The following is a 22,028-nucleotide window of genomic DNA, read 5'->3' as shown; positions in this document are numbered from 1 at the left end:
TTTTCGAGACTTCATTGCCTGTTCTGTGCATAGTATTTGCAACTTGTGCCTGAATCAAAAATTAATTCAGGTTTGTTCTGTGTAGCAGTATTTGTAATTTAACATTGTTAGTCCTGTGAAAAAAAAGTCTTCAAATGCTGAATTTGGTTTCTCTACTTTCATTGCTTTTCAGAAACATGATGAGCACATTTTCTCAATTGGAACGTCAATTTAAGCACATGTAATTACTGAAGTCCTTATTAGAAATCTCACAGATGTGGGATGCCTTTCAAAAGATGTACTGCACTGTAGAGCAATGTGCACATAGGTTCACTCTTGTATGTGTAAAAGAAGAGCACAGGGCTCATCCTTGGTGGGTAGATAATGGAAGATATTGTCAATCTTTAGTTTGGCTGATTACTGTGTATGTTATGTGATTGATTTCTCTGGTATAAAGTTTCAGCATAGAATTTAAGAATTTGAAAATCTTGGAAACTTGCAGGCACACCTTAAAGGGACACTGAGGAGAAATTGAAGTTGGCTTGTATCGATAAATTACTCGCTCCTGATTACAAAAACGCCACTCATACTGACAACAAAGCTCTTGTAACGTAGAAAAGAGCAAGAACCAAAATACAGGTATCGCCGCCACAGGCCAAACTCGCAAGTACAACCGTGATGACGTCATAGGACAAGACAGTGTTGCTAGAACCAATGATTCTAGCAACACTGGGACACGAGAAGCCACGAATCACTGAGGCTGACAAATGAAGGTTGCGCGGTTGAATACTGAAGTAAGTTTTGTTTTGAAACCAATAGTGTGCTTTTATCACACAAGGAGGACCGACAAAAGACAACCTGAATGTTGTAAGCGAAGAAAATCAATACATAGCGGCGCCACAGGCGGCCAGATGAGTTTCGGTATATCATGGCGCTTCATGTCTATGCGCTCTGCATGCCCGCGTGGTTTTGATGCGCCTCAATTTACAAGCGCGGAACAGCAGAGGAACTCCAAGTGCCGCTCCAAATGCTAGTTAACTTTTGAAGGAGCCTGTTTAAGGTTGGTAAGATGATCGCCACGGTCGATGAAAAACTATGATGGCACGATTTTCGGTGATCGTACAAGGCAGTTTGCAGTGTAAAGAGCACCTTAAAGGTGCACTGAAGAGGATTCTGAACTTGTCTTTTTGCCGCGGGAACTCGATATACACGTTCCTAGCATTCTTAGAAACTGCAACTTATTGCCCTGTATGGCCGATTTCCCTAATTAAATCGAATTAACGTCCGGCTCCCGCCCTTTCTTTTGAATTCTGCCTCGTACGATGGGCGGAGTCGACCAACGCGTGAAGTTCCTTTCAGCCAGCTCCGTGGAGGCTTTGCTTTCGCTTATTTTGTTTTCTAGGTTTCCATGAATAAATAGTTTCATTCGCAGATAATATAGCCGCAAAATAAGCCCGCAGAAATAAAAATACGCGCGGTCTATTTGCTACTACGGACTACTACGTATTACTCCGCCGATGGCAGAGCGGCAAGCCGCCACGGGACTGGGTGAAAGGCACTCCACACGTTGGTCGACTCCGCCCACCGTACGAGGCAGAATTAAAAAAAAAGGGCGGGAGCCGGCCGTTAATTCAATTTAATTTGGGAAATCGGCCATGCAGGGCAATAAGTCGCAGTTTCTAAGAATGCTAGGAACGTGTAGATCGAGTTCCCGCGGCAAAAAGACAAGTTCAGATTCCTCTTCAGTGCACCTTTAAGTCTTCGTACACTCGCCGGGCGAAATGTTCCCGGTTGTGCCAGTCAACTTCCAACTACTTGACGCTGTGTGGGGCTGAGGTCGCTGAAGTGCAGGCTGAAGTTATTAGACACTTTTAGCATACCGTGTACCGTGTTCCCATTACCGGTACCTGAGTTCCAGGAGCCCGCGCGCAGCCAATGCATGCGCAAATCTCCTTGACGTCGCCAGATGGCGCCACGTACCCGGCAGCTACGCGCACGCCTGCAGCATCGGGACCAATCAGCGCCTGCTCACCGGCGGCAGGCGGGCTCCCGGTACTCCGCTAACGGTAACAAGGTACACGGTATGCTAAAGGTGTCTATTTGCGAGAACTTTGTTGATGATTTCGAGAACGGGATCCATCGTAACGCTGGCAAAACGCCGGTGCAAACGTAAACGAAGCGACGGTAGCGACGGCCGCAATAGCCGATAGATGCCTTCAGCGTGCGGCCGGTGGTAGCTTTCATTTCGGCTGCTGCTAGGCCGCACTGCTAGCCACCAGAAATCACGGAGTCTGCGTTACGTCATGTGCACGTCATGTTTCACGTCACTTAGTCCTGTGTCGTCATAAGAGAGTCCCAAGTTTGAATCAGTGGCGGGAAAAACTTTTTCAACTTCGAATCCGAATTTCTTAGGAATAAATGCATCTTTCGCTGCCGGCCAAGTGGCAACAAAGCCATGAAATGCCGAACTATCAGATTTTGCTATAAAAAAAATATTAATAGAGCTCTCCTCACTGTCCCTTTAAGTAAACCACTGCTGCACATCTGTGCAGTTCCGATAGTTTTAACTGTCTAAGCTTATTTTTATTATCCTAATGCTTTGGAATAAACTAATCGAATGAAGTGAATAAAATAAATTGATACTTGCATGGTAGAGTTTGTGCTTACTACAAATTGAATGATTCCACATACTTGCGTCTTTGGTCTTTGGTCATCGTTTGCTGGCAGATATAGAAAGTGTTCAGACAAAGCTAAAACCATGCCTGAGGCGTCTTATACTTGTGTCTTGTTCAGGGGCTGCAGTTGTGTCTTAGTGCTAATTAGTGCACTATAACTGTCGGAAGCAGTAGTGAAAAAAAAAATGATAAAGCTCAGGCTATGAGTTGGTACTGCTTGTCTGGCAAGGCATTTGCAATAACATTTCAGTTCAGGCTGATGTTTGCTGTGACTGGGTGCATTTTCACTTGGAACATACTTGGTCATGCAGAGAGTTTCCTTGGATCTTGGAAGTCTTCAATTTGATGCCTTACAACTTCTACAAGATCATTGAGCCTTTGGTCCGTGCTGAGGAGGGCTTGTGGCGAGAAGTGGTGAAGCACCTCAACTATGTAAGTTGAATTTTTCAGTGCAAATCTTTCTGCTCGAAACTTACCGTGGTTTTGTTATGCAGATTGAGGAGCAAATCCTGGAGTGTCTTGCTTGGAAAGATGACTCGCCTCTCTGGGATGCTATTGAGCATTCTGAACAATCTGTACCTGCATGCAAAGAGGTTTGTAATGTGCTTTATTGCTCTATATGCTGTCTGTTGCTATTTGGCATGGCCTTTTGAGAGCTTGGGAGCTGTGAACTGACTTGATTTGTGTTGATCACTCAGGTATTACTCCAGCGGCAGATCGAGACGTTCCAGGAATCTGACAGTAGCGATGTCAGTGAAGCACAGTCTCCTGTTGCCCACTTTCCCTTGAGGGGTCTGAAAGGGGACCAGGATGCTTCTCAGTCGAGCAGGAAGGGTAAATATTTGCAGGCTGGTTTTGTAGACTTCAAACTCTGTGTTGCATTGTGAACATGCATGTTAGCTGCTGCCTGTCAGGAGTGGCCCAAAAGAAGACTTTCTGCTTTGACACTGTGGAACAGTCCTTGTTGTGAACAATGCATTGTGATGTATCGCTTGTAGACATTCTAGTGTTTGGTTTGTATTTATAATCCAAGAAAAGTGGTGCCCTGATATTATGCGCCTACTGACAGGAAACTTGTTTTAGTTTCTGTTGTACTATGTGAATGTGGTGTAGCATGCATATTTATAATGTGCAACTCTTCCTGCTATTGCATACTTTTGTTTGGCTGAGGGAATGTAGAAATGGATTCTCTATCGGTGCTCACTGAGGGTTCTTTCTGTGCACTTTTTTGTGTGAAGCATGCATGGCTGATGTGACACTGCCGTCTGAGCTTTGTGAGGGAGCCATCTGCCAGCCTTCTGACCCTGGTGGACGGTTCAGCATCGGCGCCGGATGGGCACAGTGTGTGGCTGCACCTTGTCTGTGTGGCTTTGACATGGCGGCCTTTGATGCAGACGTGGCACTTTCACCGGTGTCGGTGGCGGAGCGGTTCCAGTCCCCAGGCAGTGCAGTGCGCCGCAGGCTATTTGCACCCAACAGCACAGGAGTTGGTGCTAGTGCCTCCTTACAGCAGAGTTCCCGGGCGGAGTCGGGCACCATGGGCCAGACGCGCACCGTGTCCATCACGGTGCAGCGTGAGTGCCTCGTATTTCTCATAAGCTTTTGTCTCGCCTAACCCCCATATGCATCCTGTAGTCGGTGCACATTCTGTGTGTGGCTCGCTGCCATTACCATCTTGCAGCACTGGGTGTGGTGGGGGACACTGCATGGCTTGGCCTGAGTGGCACCATTCAGAGGTTGGGTGGGTTGCCATTCAGGCCGTGCATCTGACTGCTTGCTACGAAACAGGAGTGGATGCCTAGGTGTAGCATGCAGTTGCAGTGTTTCTCCTCACAGTGCTGCCTTTACCCGAAAGTAGAAAAACAGTGCAAGTTATGGTGCTACTAACCACACTTGACCATTCTGTAAAAGACAGGTTAGGTGCATGCTTACAAAAAAGGTCTGTTTGCTGTGCTTTGTGTTGCATGCTGTTTCTCCCCCCACTGTGCAAGTTGTGCTTTGTGTAGTCCAGCAAGTGCTGAAGTCTGTGCAGAATGATGCGTTGCTGCTTCACCCTCATTCCTTTTTTTTTTTTCTTGTGCAAAGGTGGTCGTGGCAAAATTAAATGCTAATATAACGGCTGACAGAACACCATCTATTCTTCATTACCCACCTGATTTGTCAATTTATTGTTGTTCTCTAAGTGTTACCTTATTTACGTGAATATAATGCGAGTTTTTTTCCTTAGTTTATCAGTTTCGGAACACATCTGAAGCTATATTTGAAAATCGGAATACGAGTATAACACGACTTTGTTTATTTTCTTGCTGCTGAAGATAAATACAGCGACCATCATCACCAGCCTTGCGAATTGTTACAAGAAGCCAACTTTTTTGTGACCTTGGGGTCTCATGGTGCTCATGGGCAAAGGAGGGGGTGGCAATGATAACAGAAAGAAGGTGGCTTGGGCCATTGAGAACGGGAAGGCACTGAAGGAGTTGAGTGAAGGAGGGTAAGGAAAGGGGTGAACTGCAGGCATGAAACATGAAGCAGCAGTGGCGTGGCAGCGACTGCAGCTGCAAGGGAGACTGCTTGTGCTTATTTGTCGGAGGCTTTGCTGAGTTTTGTCTAAGTCCGCAGGCTTTCCACAAGGTGTAGAACAGAAAAATTCGTAGGAAATCAGTTCTTTGGATGTAATGCTAACATTTTGTGTACTTAATTCTAAAAGCATTGCTAGTGTGCAAAAAAAAAAAAAGCTTCATCATACAGTGGACGCCCAATAAACGAAACTCGCTTAAATGAAACTTACGGATAAACGGAATTAAGTGGGGTTATTTGGTTGGTTTCCTATGTCTGCAGTAGAAAAATTGTTCGGTTAATTGAAACACTACTTCCTTGTTATCCTCGGTTAAACGGCACAAAAGCTAAACATTCGGAATCCGCGAAGGCATATTTGTACTCTGGCATGGAACGGTAGTCTCACAACCATGAACAAATCGTTTGCAGCCAACACTAGCCGGGACAAGCCAATCCAGTAGTCATTTGTGAGCGCTTCGATTTTGTTGCTGTAGCTCTGCGTTAGGCCTACGCGCGATCGGCGTCTCAGCATAATGGAAAGCGTGAAGAAACGGCCGCACAAAGCACTCTCGCTTGAGAAAAAATTGCAAGTTTTGCAAGAGCTTGAGCGAAGTGGTCTATCTCAGACAGAGGTAGCGAAGAAGTTTGATATTCCGAAGTCGACGCTGTCGCGGATCTTGAAGAACAAGGCCACGATTCAAGGGGCTGTCAAAAGTGGGACCTTCGCCTCAAACCGAATGCGGATGAGGACAACGCCGCATGAAGAGCTAGAAAAAGTTCTTTTTCTCTGGTTTAAGCGTGCGCGGAGTGCTAACTTCCCGATAAGCGGTCCCATTTTAGAACAGAAAGCGCGGGACATAGCCCTGCAAATGGGCGTTGAAAATTTCAGCGTGAGTGATGGATGGCTGAGCAGATTCAAAAAGCGCCACGGCCTCATCTTCAAGACCATCTCAGGTGAGAGCGCTGCAGTGAACAGAGATGTCTGCACCGACTGGCAACAGGGGCGACTGCAGGATATTTTAAGCAGTTATGAGCAGCGAGACATCTTTAACGTCGATGAGATGGGACTTTTTTATAAGGCGCTTCCATCGAAGACTCTCGCCTACAAAGGCGAAGCCTGCACAGGTGGGAAGCGCAGTAAGGAGCGCATTACCGTACTGGTGGGCGCGAACATGGCTGGTAGTGAAAAGTTAAAGCTGCTGGTGATCGGCAAGTCGAGGCACCCACGCTGCTTCAAGGGCATTCGAGGTCTGCCTGTGATGTACAACGCGAATGGAAGAGCGTGGATGACGATGGCAATCTTTGAAAACTGGCTGCGAGAGGAGGACGCGAAGTTCACCAAGCAGGGCAGGAAGGTTGTTTTCATCTTGGATAATTGCCCTGCCCACGGTCAGGTGGAAGGACTGAAGTCCATCAGGCTCGAATTTCTGCCTGCCAATGCGACGGCTGTAATCCAGCCAATGGATCAAGGAGTAATCCAAAACCTCAAGGTACTCTACCGCCGCCAGCTGCTCCACCGCATGCTGCTTTGTGCCGACAGCGGGAAGGATTATGCCATCGACTTGTTGTCGGCCATACACATTTTGGCGCACGCCTGGGAACAAGTGAAAGAAACAACTGTGCAGAGGTGCTTCCACCATGCAGGTTTTGAAGCACAGGAACCAGTTCCACAAGATGAGGCAAGTGCTGCCAATACTGAAGATGAGGCTGACACCATATTCAGCCAAGTGGTGCCATCTGCCTCTTTCTCGCGACAGGACTACGAGGCAGTCGATGAAAATTTGAGCACATGTCGGGAGGAAAGTCTCGAGGAGATGATCGCCGAGGTGCAAGCCGAGGACCAATCCTCCTCCAGTGATGAGTGCGAGGACTCTGTGCCCAGCGCAGTGCCAGACAGTGCTGCTAGAGATGCAGTGGCACTTTTGCAGCACTACTTCGAGCGTGAAGGCTGTACAGACTTTCTTCGCAGCCTTTCAAGCATGCACAGTCACTTAGTGAAAAAACAGCTCCAAAATGTGAAGCAAACCACCATTGGTTCTTTTTTTTCTTTGCGCCCACATCAGTAAGGGCTGGTGCAGATTAATTAAAGTTTTGCTTTGTGAAAAATGTGTACTTTGCTTAAATGAAACTTCTGATAAATGGAACACTTTTTCAATCCCCTTCGAGTTCCGTTTAAGAGGAGTCCACTGTAATTCATCAGACAGTAGAAAAATATTTTCAAAGTCCTCTTACAGGGGAGAAGACAAGTAAAACTGTTTTTGTTATTTATGCACTGGATGTGACCAAATGTGGCACTGATATGTAAAGTTTTGTGCTAATTTCAGAACTGCATTTTTATCTCAAACTGCTGTCATAGATGCTGAGTAATTACAATTAAACCTCAAATAGTAAAGTAGAAAGTGGGCAAGTTTTCTAAGTCTGCATGTTCACAAGGCCCTGTTTTGTGCATGTGCAATAAAGCTATTGCGGTTGTAACTTTTTTAGATGCCCAGTACTCATGGAAATAAAAGTTAAAACTCCAGCTTGCATATTCACATGAAAATGGTTTTGAAAACAATAACTTTCAAAAGCTATTGCACGTTTACATAGTAAAGTCTAGGGCTTTTTTGCACTTCTTAATGGCTCGGGAATCATGCACATCAGACAAAATAAGTCTACTGCCATTTGTTACAAATGGCGAAGGGATGAGCAATAGCAATCGCAGATCAGCCAAGCATTACAGCTTACAGGATAAAGTTCCCGTGCTTCAACATGCGAATTTCATTAATTTCTAGACAACGAATTTCGCATGTTGAAGCACGATAACTTTATCCTGTAAGCTGTAATGCTTGGCTGATCTGTCTCCTCGAACATTGTGAGTGTCTGCGAAGTTGGACCCTTCAGCATGTATGCATTCGTTTGGGCTGGCACAACAGTAAGAATGCTTCCACTTCTTAATGCTCTCTGCTGCGTATTAGCTACTGATTGCAGCAGTAGCGATGTGTGGGAAGGGAGCTTGCTACTGCTCAGTGCTCGTCTCACGGGTGTGTAATTCACAACTGGCAGTCACAGTTTTGGTTATGTGGGGCACTGCTTGGTGCTTGCAGGTGCGTACTGCGTGACTAATGATCATGGCGCTGGCAGTATATGGGAAATACAGTATATGGCGCTCATGGATGCATGTTGCACAAGTAATGATTATGGCATTGGCATTGTGGGGGTAGGAGGGCAAGTAGTCAAGAAACAGTCTCTGTTCATCTTATCTATTGTCACCATATCTATAGATAAGCTAATTGGCACCTTTAAGTTCCAGTAGTAGCATTGTTTTTAAGTTCTGCAGGTGAATTTAGGTTATGCTTTGAGTTCATGCTTTCAAAGAAATTTTAGCTGTATTTGCTATTTTTAACTCAGCATGCAGACAGAATTACATGGCAGGTGGTCCTAAAATTAATTTCTTGCAGCTTCTCTGACTTGATTTTTGGAGAAAATGCTGTATGAACGGCACGGCAACCTGCTAAAATATCATAATAGTGGTTGTCTGGTTCGACACGAATTTGAAGCGAATAGTAATTTATTTTGAATAATTTCGAAGTGAATATTTTGAACACTTCCAATTCACAAAAAGAAAGTTGAATTGCACAATAAACATTTTCTAACACACAAGGCCATTACATAAAAAACAAAACAAAAAAGAAACAATGCATTGAAGCTTTGCCAAACTCATTGAAGCTGTGTCGACTTTCTACAAGTATTTGTGAGATCACTTGTGAGACCTGTTTGTGGGACCTCTGACTGCTCCTCTTAATTGCGCTGTTGTGCAGCTATTGGGGGTACCCAGAGTACCCATCTCCTTGTGTCTTGTGCTAGCTTCTCTTTTTTTTGTGCTCGCCCCGTTGTGCTTGATTAGCGAAACTCACGCGGAGAAAAGCAGCAGTGGAAGCTGTAGTCAGCTCGAAACAGAGGAGAGGCAATTACACACACACTTCTTTGTGACATGTAAAAGTGAGCACAGATTGTACTGCAAATAGGAGAACCGCAAGAGGAAAAAGTCTTACCGTATTTACTCGCGTAATGAACCCACCTTTTTTCCACATAGATTGACATAAATTTAGGGGGTGGGTTCATTACGCGGGAAAAAATTTTTCGAAATTTTTGAGAAGGTCGAAATTTCATGTCACATTGAGGAAAATCGCGGTCACAACCTTACCTTTATAGTACAAACACGTACGCGATGAATGTGAATAAAAATACATTTTTATTCACAAGCCTCCGGCTACTTAAGACCTCACTCGGTCTCGCTATCTGAGTCACTTCGACTAATGTCGCTTGCCACATCGTCAGCATCGGCGTCGGCCCACAGTGCGTCGTCTTCAGTGCCGTCAAGGCTGTTGGAGATGCCGGTCTTTTTGAAGCTGTGGATGATGACCTCAGTGGATATCATGCTCCACGCTTCTAGGACCCATCGGCACAGCATGTCGATGGTGGGCCTCCTGATCTTGCCTGCGGGAGTAAGGTCGTGGTTCCCTGCGGCCATCCACTCAGCATAGAGCCGCCGCACGTTGTCCTTGAAGGGCTTATTCACTGACACATCAAGGGGCTGCAGCAGTGATGTAAGGCCACCTGGGATGACAGCGAGGTCCGTGCGCAACTCGGTCATTCGGCGGCGGACATTTTTTTCGAGATGACCGCGGAAGCTGTCGAGAACGAGCAGCGATGGCAGAAGAAGTGCTCCGGGCCGCCGTCCCCAGACTGTTTTCAGCCAGTCGGACATAAGATCAGCCGACATCCACCCCTTCTCATGTGCGCGAACGTGGATACCAGCCGGAAGAGCTCCCTTTGGCAGAGTTTTTCTCTTGAAGATAACGAACGGAGGCAGCTTCCTGCCGTCCGCTGTTATCGCCAACATCACTGTACACCGCTGCTTCTCAGCGCCCGTCGTCTTCACCAGCACACTTTTAGAACCTTTGGTATCGACCGTGCTGTTTCTCGGCATGTCGAAGCATATAGGCGTCTGGTCCGCGTTCCCGATCTGCGAGAGCAGAAACTTTTTCTCCTCACGGACACGAATAACAAAGCGGTGGAAATCACGCACTTTGTCGTCGCAATCCGCCGGCAGCCGTTGGCATAACGTTGTGCGCCTTCTGAGGCACAGCCCGTTCCGTCGCATGAAACGCGTCGTCCAGCCAAAACTGGCCTTAAATTCATTTGCGGGAATGCCATGGCCTCTTGCAGTGGCCCGCACGTGATTCTGTATGAGCTCATGGGACACGGCACATCCTTCATTGCGGAGCCTCTTGACATAATTCAAGACTTCTTCTTCCACGCGAGGAAACTTGCCCTGCTTCGGCCCTCGAAAGGCGCGGCGATCTTTCTTCGTCGCTCTCAGTTCGTCCTGCTGGTTCCTCCAGTAGCGCACACGCACGGGGTCCACACTGAAATGCCGTCCAGCCGCACGGTTTCCATGCTCTAAGGCATGCTCCACAACCTTGAGTTTGAAAGCTGCCGTGTAACTAGCGTAACGCCCCATCACACAACGCACAGCACGCACGAAATAACGCCAAGGCCGTAGCGCGCACTCAACTCCAACAGCAACAAAGCGAAGTGCTAGCGAAATGGCGACCAGCGCCGTTGAAGTGCGTTTGTCTTTACTTTGCACTGCCGCCGCCGCGCAGGCATGGCGCTATAAGCAGAGGTTTCGTTTTCGATTTCATGGAAGCCACTCGGCAACGTGCACGATCATCATCATCGCTATAAGAAAACGATGAATTAGAAAAGTTTGACAAACTGGGTCTTGAAATACAAAGAAAAAATAATAGCGTAAATAGAATAGCGTAATGGAAGCTGCGTCACCCCATTTCAATGACGATGCTCCAGTAAATCCCTTTTGCGCATCCGCCAACGAAGCACGCAGTCGATGCCCGCGTTGTTCGTGTCGCCGGTGCTCAGCATCATTCGCTTCAAAAGATGCTTATCACGGTGCGATCTGACAATTTTATGGTCGTCGACAGCGCCGGTCATTTCCGCCAAGATAACTCGAAGATGCACACACACGACGCATGGACCCCCAGGGCGGGTGCGCGTTATTTCGGCGACGGAAAAAAAAAAAATTCATTTCTTGTCTAAGAAAGTGGGGGGTGGGTTCATTACGCGAGTGGGTTCATTACGCGAGTAAATACGGTAAGTTAATATATATGAAGAAAATGTCCACGGTTGCTTTCACCAGCCTGGAAAGAACAATTCTTAGTCTGAAACGTTGACCAGCTTCTTTCTTTACCGTATTCCATTCTTTGATAGTTGTAAACAATAAATTACCAAAGCTGTTTTGTATGTGTACTCGAGGAATCTTTGTAGAGCTATTGCATCGTGACGAACTGTAATTTGGAATGGGTACTCTTTTTTTATTGGTTTCATTCAGTTAATAACTTTTTTCTGCATTCTGTCTAATAGGCAAAATCCGTGATTCTGAATACTGTTATCCTTTAAGTGTGGATTGAAATTGAAAACAGATGTTAATTGCTGCCTTGCTTGTAATTTGATCAGGCTTGCTTTTTTATATTGCTAAATTGTATTTGTCCATTTCAGTGGTCTGCTTTTTGCTCATTAGTGTGTGGCAACACAACACATCAAATCACATTTCTTGCCTATGGGCTGTGCCTTGGGTGACTTCAGCACGTAATTGAACCATGTGTGGCTCTTTCACTGTAAAATCATATGATTAAGTGCCACTGTTTCTCTCGAGTACAGTCTTTGGACCAAAACTGTGGTTCAGTCTTTTGTGAGGATGTATCATTGTAGCAGATGTCTGTTATATGCTTGAGCAAATTAAGCAAAGTTATCACTGGTGCCCTTGTATTGCAGCTGTGTTTGAGTTTAATTATACCAAAGATAAAATAAGATGCATGCCAATCATTGCAGTTTTAAGACTGGTTTTATTTTTAAGCATATGTTGACTGAAACTTGCACTGGCCTTTTTCATATCACTGGCAATCTCGAGCATAATTTTTAAATCATGTCCAAAGTGTATGAGGTCTCTCTGGAAAGTATGATTAAATTTAACGGCTTGCTCCTTGTTTGGTTATTAGTTGAGGGGGCCCCCACTGCGCATGCATTAGTTGCCACTATTTTTTTCATCTGCTGTATTGGCTTTGGGGTGGCATTGAATAAAGTAACATGCATTATTGCAGCCATCCTTGTACTGGTAATACCAGAATACTGTTTATGTTTATGCTTTCTGTGAAAGCTTCATGTACCATTGCAACACTTTCCGAAAATTAATTTTCTAGGTGGAAGGGGAAATGGTATGTGCTAATTAATGTGATCCTGACTGTCTGACTATGCACACCACCCCATTTCCCATCTAGATGTTGATTGAAAAATTGCTCTTGTTGTAGTGCGAATTTCAGCAATTCAGCAATTTCAATACCCAAGCAACAGCTTGGGTGGTGTGAATTGCCGATGCCAGTTGGAATGTTCAGTAACTCTGGGTAGGGGTGCAGGATGGCATGTTAGTGCTGCTCCTCTTGCATTAGTGCTTTGGATGACCTCTTTTGGATGCCTTTTGCTCAGAGTGTTGGAGTAGCCAGGCAGAGTAACCAGACATAGTGTGTGGCCACAATCTGGCACCAACCAATCCAGCATCGTTTTGCCTCAGTGGCGGGCCGCACGTGCACTTGGATCTCGGGTTATTGTTGTGCAGTGCATTTGTGTTCTGAGCGCACTCGTCCTCTATTTTACCCACTGCACATTTGCGGGCTCTGGCCTTCTGCTTATGTGCAGCATCCCAAGCATGATGCCCACTCTTTTCCTTGCGCATTTCCCTCGCTGTACCTATCATGCCAGATGCCTGCCTTGTCTGACAATAGTCCATCATTCACTGGCATGACAGGTGCAGTGAGGAATGATGACGACGGGATTGTGCTGTAAACAGCTCTCACCGTAAAACCGAACAATGACCCACACATGCGTAGTGGGGGTCCCCTCTAGCAGATAGCAAAGTAAAGTTCGAACAGAGCCATAGGTTTCTGAGGTAACTCGGAGATAGCAAGTCTGGTTGGATATTTTTAAGACAGAGTTAATGCTTGCTTAGTTTGTAAAGGTAGGTACTTTATTGTTAAATGAATGTCATGCTTCAGTTAGATTTGGCAGTTAGGTGAAAAAAATGTAGTTGCAATGTAATGACATTGCAACCACCCTATACTACTAGGGGTAACATGAGGTGGTTTATGTCCATTGGGCCACTTGATGCTGTTGCTGCTTACCTAAGGTTGATGGTTGCTGAAGCTCTACCCCGTAAGTTAAAACGTGTTCTGTTGTTACTTTGGTCTTTATGATGTGTGTGTGGGCACCGTGGCTGCAGTCTAGTTCCTCTCATTTTCTTTTCATTTTCCGCAGGGCCCACGTTTACTAGAAAATGCAGCTAGCACTACCAGCTTTATTTATAAAGGTTGGCATAGTGGTTGGCAAAGCAGTTTGAGTCCGTTGAGATAGTTGATTATCAGTATGTTTTGTTTGTTGAGCTTCTGGTGACTAGGCTTCTGTAAGTCATTTCTGGACTCCAATAAGTTACGTATTTGGCATTAAGGTTATGTTAACGACGGAGATGAACTCTTATGCTCATGAGCCTAGTGTTGTTTCAGAACATGCTATGTTTTCACAAGAAAGCGCATGACATTGACATAGGAAAAAACAGGTTCACAGGATTAAGTGCTTTGTCCTGTGTGCTTCAATGTGTGGATTTGTTGTTTCTTGTGTCCGTGTTCTGTGTTTTCTCATTAAAACATAGCGCATTCTAAAACAATGCATGTTCATACCACGGCTGAACGTCTTCCGCTACGCGAATATTAAAAGATGTCCGCGAAGGTACTACACATGCGCTGGAAGTGGCATGCGCAGCGCTGACCTAGACCAATCAGAGGACATGGTACAGTAAAAGCTCGTTAATTCGACACTGACGGGACCGCGAAAAATTGTCGAATTATCCGAATGTCGAATTATCGAATGAACAACAAAAAACAATGTTTGCCGCAACAGGACGTACCTTTATTTGGCAAAGAAATCTGTTATCGTCGTCTGCTTTTTCGAGCGAATTTGAGCGACTACGATAGCTCTAACAGCTGCCAGGTGCTCCGCGGCACACGCACCCTCAGTGATTTGTTCACAGAAGTCCTTCCGCATGGACAAGGCTTCTGCGGCTTCTTTCACTGTGCACTTCGGCATTTGGGACAACTGCTCACAATCGTCACCTTCCGACGAATCGTCGTTGTCAGCGCCTGTCACTTCAATTATTTCATCCTCGGTCAGCTGACAGGACGCAAAGGCGAGGCGCGCAGGCACTGTGGCGCGCAGGCACTGCGCGCTACCCACTCGAAAGCAGCGTGGGGAGGAGGTGAAGCGAGCGCTGCTTCGGCCGCTTATCTGTTTTTTCAGCCAGCGTCTGCCGAACGCGGTTGTTGCTGCCAGGCACGTCTTATCTTTTCTCTTTATCTTTCCTCTGATCTTTTAACTCTCCTCTATCTGCACGTGGCAGCGGTGATGGGTGGTGGCTCGGCTGAGCCAGTAGGCAGGCCCGTGCAATTTCCTTTCACCCTTCTCTCAGTCGCAACAAAACAGCAACAAGCAGCAGCCCAGCAAATACGCTGACAAAGCGCGCTATTGCCAAAAAAAAGGCGCCACTTTATGGTTAAATAACCGGGATCGTATCGGCAAGAACACGTGGAAACGACAACACACGCCAAAACGAGACTTGCTGTCGATAGGGTTAAGCGGACTACACCAACACGACTGCTGCGACACAACAAAGCACAAAAAAAAAAGACGCCAGCCGCCTCGCTTCCCTTGCCCTCTGGATGGATGATAATGGCTTTACCCTTTGTACCGGGGCGGTAGCTTTCGCCACCTAGCCTATACTTCCCCCATTGTTAATTTATTTTTCTTTTCCCTTTCTTTCCCTTTCGCTCTTACAATGTCTAGTCTGGCTATCCTTTTCCCCTCCAAATTCGCCCCTCCCTTGATTTCCGCCAGCAATCCTCCAACCTCCCCTTCGTCAATGTCACACTTTTCGCATCCACTCGCCCGTCCTCCCCAGTAAATCCCAGCGCTATCTCTATGGCTGTTGCTGCCCCCTCTGGGAGGGCTGGGTGGAGTTCTGCGCACCTCAGAACCAAGTGCTCTATGGTCTCCAAGCACAAGTCTCCGTGTATGGTCTCCGTTGTACAAGCAGAGCACAAAATATCCAAATTTGGACCTATACGTTTTGTTCTCAGAGTCCCTGTCCTAGCCTCAAAAGCAGTGAACTGCCCCGCAAATTATCGAATAATCGCTCTTTTTTGATGTCCTGTTTTCGTGTCCTATATATGCCTGCCTAGCGCCGATTTTTCCTGCATTCTTTCTTTCCACATCTTTCTTTCCGTCTCCTTTACCTCCGCTTTCACGTTAGTATTTTGTTGCGTCCCATCCCTCACCCGTAAATACTTCGTTCTTAGCTTTCGGGTTCTATTAGTCCATTTTGTGTTAATACTTTTCATGTACAGATACTTGTACACCTTTGTTGCCCACCTTGTTTCCTCCATTTGGGTTAGTCTCTGATCATATTGCAGTTTGCTGATTGCCTCCCGAACCTCGAACGACGCCCAACGTATATCTCCCTGGACTCCCTCATTCGGAGTGTTCCCCATGGGCTCCCAAGGCTAGCCTTCCTACACTTCTTTGTCTGACCTCTAGCCTTGACTGTACTTCTGATTTCATGCACAGGATTTCATGCACTCTCAGGCTGCTGATGATGATGACCATACGGATGGCCTATCAGCCGTACAGTAGCGCCGCTCGTGGCTGTTTTTTTCTTTTTGCTCTCGGCGCACCGGCTTGGCGGGCTGCGGAGTGGAGTCGAATTAACCGACGCACGGCAAAATTTGTTCGAATTAACGAGAGTTTTGCCCCATAGACTCCTATGTACAATTGTAGGGACCTCGCATGTGCGTCGAATTATCCGATTTTCCGAATTAACGGGGGTCGAATTAACGAGCTTTCACTGTATAGGCTTCAAATGTTGCTTGGTGTGCTATTCTAATGAAGGCATGAGAAGATGTGTACATGCCCTCTCATTAAATATGAGCTTTTGAAGGGTGTAAACAAAGATGTATTGCCAGCTTTGTTTCCAGCAACGACGGAGGGCTCGCCTCAGGCACGCTGGTAGTTCTGCATTCTTATCTTTTTCGTCATCTTTGTCTTTCCATTTCTGGTCCTCCCTGCGGTGGATTCAGCATGGTTCCCACAGAGGCGCATTTGCTTTTGCTTCTGTGCTTGAACCATCACGTGTGCTCGTAGGTAAGGTGCGGAGCAGTGCAGCCATCAGAGGCCGAGTTTGCGGACGTGGCCACCGTACTCTTGTCTGTGTGTACGGCGTATGCTGGCATCCAGAGTGGCATGGAAGTGGTTAGAGCATCCACAAGATCATCAACTGTTTCTTCCAGCAGTTTGGGAATTTGGAGTTGAAGGGAGTTTTTCAGATGTTTGAGCGATCCCTGTAGAATCGGAATCATCGGTGACTGATTGTGTTCGTTTGATTTCTTTCGTTGTCCTTAATAAAGGTGTATTTTCCTGAATTCTCGAGCATTGAAATACTTTGAGAATGTTCAAGGTTTCCGAGTATTGCTATTTGCTTTGATATTTAAAACGTTCGAATGTTCACGCAATCCTTCAGCTTTTAAATACAATAGACTCCGTTGAAGATAAACTTCACTGGACATTGTAAATCTTTCCGGCATATCAGAATCTAAGCTTAACAGGAGTGCCTGAAGTATTGGTTGTGTGGAAAAAATGTCAATGCAAATGCATGCCTTGCTTTGCACTTAACTCTGCTCGTTTGTCCCAACAAGCTGACGACTTATGACGACCATGAATTTTTGGCTCAAGGGCAGGCAGCTTGGCCAAAAAGTGCCATGGGGTAAAGTATTCATGTACTCAAGATGAGGTCAGAGACACTTATTCCAAGCACTTCATCCAGATAAGCAGTGTACCAGGCAAGGGAAACCTTGTACCCATTGTATCACCAGTGGAGTAGTGCTGTTCTCTTACATGGGAGTTCCTGACATTCCATTTTCACCTGTGCTTACTAATAAACCTGATGATAAAATTCCAGACTATCCGCTCACCTGATCATGCCTGCCATAACCTTTTGAGCCAGTGATACCATGAAGTTAAAAGAATTCCTTAATATAAACTTGCATCCTCACCTGACCTTGATGGCACTAACTCAGTAGTAGAGCACTGCACGGGCCTCAATTTGAGGCCCGAGCCCGGCCCGGGCCCGAGACCTGAAGCTCGAGCCCGGCCCAGGCCCGCGGCTTCAAGCCCGGGCCCGGCCCGGGCCCGCTAAATTATCGCTCTAGTGAGCCCGGCCCGTGAATCCCGGAGTGAAGCCCAGGCCGGGCCCGGCCCGGCCCTTTTCACAGTAACGCTTGAGGTATACTGCTCACTCTGAGCAAGCTAGTAGACTGCTACTACACCAATAAGGAACTGGCCGACAAAGGTTCTGAAACCGCAGTTTGGCTTCCAGAAAGTTGGTTCTTTTTAACCCAGAAGGAAGTGATGAAGAGTAGTTCTCGGCAGGCCCCCTTTTGGACAGTGATATCGTGTAGGTGGGCAAAGATAAACTCGGAAGTTCCGAGAGCCAAATAAAAAGAGCTGCATCACGCGTATTAGTCTACTCTGCGTTCACCCATGATTCTAATCAGTTATATTCTGCCGCCCGCGAAGTATAAATATTAAAGCTGCCTAGCAAGCAGTAGGATGACATTTTTTTATTGAACGCGATCTCACAGGTTGAGCTCATAGCCGAACTGGTCACCTTTCAGCAGAAACGAAAAGCTGAAATGCTTGAGTATTTCATGCTATGTGCTTGAAGACCATAAGCGTCCTAAAGTAATATGTTCTTCCCTAATGCACTTCTAATAGTGTATGGTATATTTTGGGAACGCGAATGATCAATGGCCAATTAAGGCCGGTTGAATTTTACTCTTACTGCACCGTGGCGTGGAAATAAGGAAATAAATAAGTCAATGAATAAAGCTTAGCTTTTTCTCAGTGCGTACTATAACTCGTAGCTCATCCGTGTCGCTGCTTCAATGCCGCAGTTGTGCACTTCACTCTGCAATAGCGAATGAAAAGTCGGACACCAGCCGTTTCTATACGGACCCAAGTCTGGCTCGGGCCCGCAGCTTTAAGCCCGAGCCCGGCCCGGGCCCGCAACTTCAGGCCCGGCAAAATAAATCCATGTCCCTGCCCGGCCCGCGGGCTGGGCCGGGCCCGGGCTTCCGGGCTGGCCCGAGCCCTTGCAGTGCACTACTCAGTATTACTAAAAGACGTGAAAGGTGTTACTGGCATAGTACCAAATTTCCTGCTGTGTCGAAATTCAGCCGTTACTTGTTCCAGTGGATGCAGCACGCATATCCTTCCATGCTTCTATGCTTTTGATTTACCTGCTGTGCTTGACCTTACAGGAATAATATTCTTTTTTTTTTTTTTTGGTGCATACGCATCCCGTAAACTTTTATCCATGAGTGTACATGTAAACCTGTTTAATTAATTCTGCTCTTGTGATATACTGCAAGAGTTTATGTCAAGTATGTGCGTAAGTTTAATAGTTCGCTTAATAGGGATTTTTTCTGTGTTTGTGCCTATGGGGGAACTAAACAAATGTCTCTGAACTGTTGCTTGTCGGAAAGTTAACCTTTACAAAGTGCATTAATGGAAATACACTGTATATTGATGTAGGGTACTCGTATTTTCAGTCAGTCATGTGATGGTTAGAAATTTGCGTGTCTTTTAAATGCAGAAATTTTATAATTTTCAGGTGGGTGGAGCTTTAGAATGAATAATGATTTTTGACATGGTGTTTAATGTACTTAGAAGATATTAATCAGAAAATTTCATGAGAGAATGTTATTGTATTGTATTGTGGTATAGAATATTTGTTCTTAGTTTTAATAGTGTAGAAAAGAAAATTAATTTTGCTAGATTTCACATATTGCACACCTGGTAAGAAATTGGTGATTGGCTGAAAAAAACAAAAAATATTAATTGGCACCCTATAAAAATGCTTTGTCCTCCTGTAATGAAAGAACTTATACACTGCCACTTGTAATTTCGTAGAAAAAATGGAAGACTAAAGTAACGGCTGTTTTTGGCGGTCCTGATTTTTATTATTAGCGTTAGAGTGAATTTGTTGGCCTGAGCATGTGGAGCCAGTGCGTATCATGCTGCACAGACATTGCATGCCCCCTCTAGATGACATTTCCTTGCTCTGTGATTGTGTTTTCGGATTAATGTGGTGCACTTCTAGTGAATGCTCAACTTCTTTCTGTGGTGTTAGTGCTTGCAAGCTTAAGGTAGTGAATGGGATTCGGTTACAGCCTTCTTAGTAGTGTGAGAATGCATTCCTGTCAGAGGGCATAAAGGAAGTGGTATTTCAGTGTCGACTGAGTCAGAGCTTGGCTAACTGCACTATTTGCTCGCTTAGAATGCAATTATGAAGGCAATTTTGAATAAACGCCCGTGCAAGTATGAAAAAGAGTAATTCTGCATCTTTATTTTTGTCTTGCTTATTTTTCTAGCCCTTCAAGGGAGCTACACAACTAGGTACATGCCTGTAGATGGCAAAGCAGCACCGGCAACAGACAGCACGAGGCCGAACATAGTCACACTATCAACGGCCCCTCCCCCTCCCCCTGTCCCTGTCCCTGCTCCTGCTCCTGTCCCTGAAGTCCCCAAAGAAAAACCGCTGCGTTCTGGCTCGCTGGCACTTTTCTTCCGAAAGGTAGGAAGCAGTGACTGATGATAGATGTGCTTTGAGGGGTACTTTTGTATTCTCTCTGCTGTTTTGTTGGTCTTGTTGGAAGCCACCTTTTGTATGGTTCGTGAAAGAACAAGGGAGCATCATAGGAAGTTGCCGACTTCCAAATGTAATTGCTGTTGTGATGTTTCAGTTGCTATTTTTTCAAATATAGTGGAAGTCTTGAGTGTGGCAGCTGCGTAGTTTTTAGTTCAAAGAAGTGAGGTCATAAACATGATCGTGCATTAGATGCAATGTGTACCACATATACCTTAAACTATTCTTTAGTCTGAACCTTGCTTCAACATATTTTGATCAAGTGTGAAAAATTCAAATATTCATTCATTAACAGCATGCTTAGCTGATTTCAGTGATTTCCGGTCATGACATATTCTGTAAATGAGATGCCTCATAGCAGCGTATGCAGTCAAGCCTAGATGTACAAACTTTAGTGTAATGAAATAGTGGACATATGTTATTTTTCCAAACTTCGCTTCCATAAAACACCATGTATTTTGCTGCACTTTAAATGTAACAAAATTTCACTGCTGATTCGAAACAAACCTAAGAAAAACTTGTACTCTGGTGTGAGTGGTTGAATGGAGCTTTTGCCGAAGTGTGCATTGGAGCGCGTACATGAAAGGGGGCGCCACCTTGCTGGCAGATGTGGAGCATATGGCCAGGCATAAATGCAACTAGATCATAGCGGCAAGCGCGCTGCCTGCCACGCCATCTGGGGTAGGAACGAAACCGTCGCTAGTATTGGCGCAGCCTGCCAGGCCAGCCTGCAGCTCTCGTTACCTTGCCCAAAAATGACGCGAATGTGGTGTGCTGCCTTTGAACACAGTCAGCACACCTTGTTTGTCGCATTAATGGCTTCTCGAAGCTCACTAAACAAACTAGAATAGTTAGTGCTGTTGACACACCCATCAGCTTTGAATCCTGTCCAGGGCTTCACACCTGACCTCACTTCCCACTCAGACGCTGCACGCATGTGCAAAAAAGACGGCTCTGAGTTGTGCATGTGCACAACTTTTTTACACCTCCTTGGCGGCTGGTCTTGCGCCACAGCAGCATCGCGGCTGCACCTGAGTCGATCGTAGATGGTGGTGCAGGGGGCGGCTGTAAATTGAGGGCTGTGGTGTAGTGCACCATGAGCCGTTGCAGGCAGTGCACTGAACTGCTGCTGAATAGGATGCAGCTTTCGTTTTGACAGATATTAAGTACCGTGACTGGCAACCTCCAGCACTTCGTTTCATTTCTTGACAAATTTTTGTCCTGCGGCTTATCGAGACTTCGAGAAGTAAGAATGACATGTGGCAGTGTGACATGCGGCCGGTAGGGCGAATCGCTCTGACTCTATCCGCGCCTAAAAAGTAGTGCACACTCAGCAAAAATTATAGCCAGAGGGCCTGAACACTGATCGCCTCATAGCTTTGACCTTGATTACCAATGTTAACAGTTTGTTTTATACTGCTGCTCTTTGTTTTTGTCCAAGCACTCACCAAGTTTTTGAGAGGAACGAATGATACTTGGGGGAGTGTTATGGTTTTGTGGGTGCACTACTTCCACAGCCTCTGCTGCATTGCCTGTTATGTATGAAACCGAGCATAGCATGCTAGGAGACGATTTTCAATGTAGCGAAACTTCAGTCTCCTGAAGTAAATTGCTAATTTGCTGAATTCATTAAATTGAGGTTTAACTGTATACGTAGGCCCTCATTATGCAGCTGATGAGGCAGAGTCGGCCATTGGCGTCGCTGTATTGTGACAATGCAACAGCCAGGGCAACGACTGGCTAGATGCCGGCTGTGGCCTGGGCACCTGCTTTCATCTGTCTCATTGGTAACATGTGCCTTGTGTTGAATTACAGCACAGTGCAGATGTGAGCAAACACCTTTTCCTGTCAGATTTCCTAGCTCACATGACCACCAACACTATGGCCAGCCAATGATAATATCACACAGGAGTCTGTGCTCTCTTGGATTAAGACTAAAATATGAGGTTTGAAAG

General features: G+C 45.9%; 1 protein-coding gene across 4 annotated transcripts in view; it reads left to right on the top strand.

The window, feature by feature from the left end:
• Positions 1 to 22,028, top strand: part of LOC149350937 (retinoblastoma-like protein 2) — a 66,641-nt gene that overhangs the window by 28,148 nt on the left and 16,465 nt on the right. For 2 of the 4 annotated variants that reach the window (XM_089580098.1, XM_089580096.1), the window contains 5 exons: positions 2,966 to 3,086; positions 3,149 to 3,247; positions 3,353 to 3,488; positions 3,893 to 4,228; positions 19,799 to 20,001. In XM_089580098.1, coding sequence (XP_089436224.1) covers positions 2,966 to 3,086; positions 3,149 to 3,247; positions 3,353 to 3,488; positions 3,893 to 4,228; positions 19,799 to 20,001 — 895 coding nt within the window. The remainder of the gene's footprint in view (positions 1 to 2,965; positions 3,087 to 3,148; positions 3,248 to 3,352; positions 3,489 to 3,892; positions 4,229 to 19,798; positions 20,002 to 22,028) is intronic. The other 2 variants (XM_089580097.1, XM_089580099.1) reach the window with 2 other exon arrangements.

Source organism: Amblyomma mixtum, chromosome 3 (assembly GCF_055824585.1).
Source record: "Amblyomma mixtum isolate Tamu chromosome 3, ASM5582458v1, whole genome shotgun sequence".
NCBI lineage: Eukaryota > Metazoa > Arthropoda > Arachnida > Ixodida > Ixodidae > Amblyomma > Amblyomma mixtum.
This window is presented reverse-complemented; position numbering and strand designations above follow the sequence as displayed.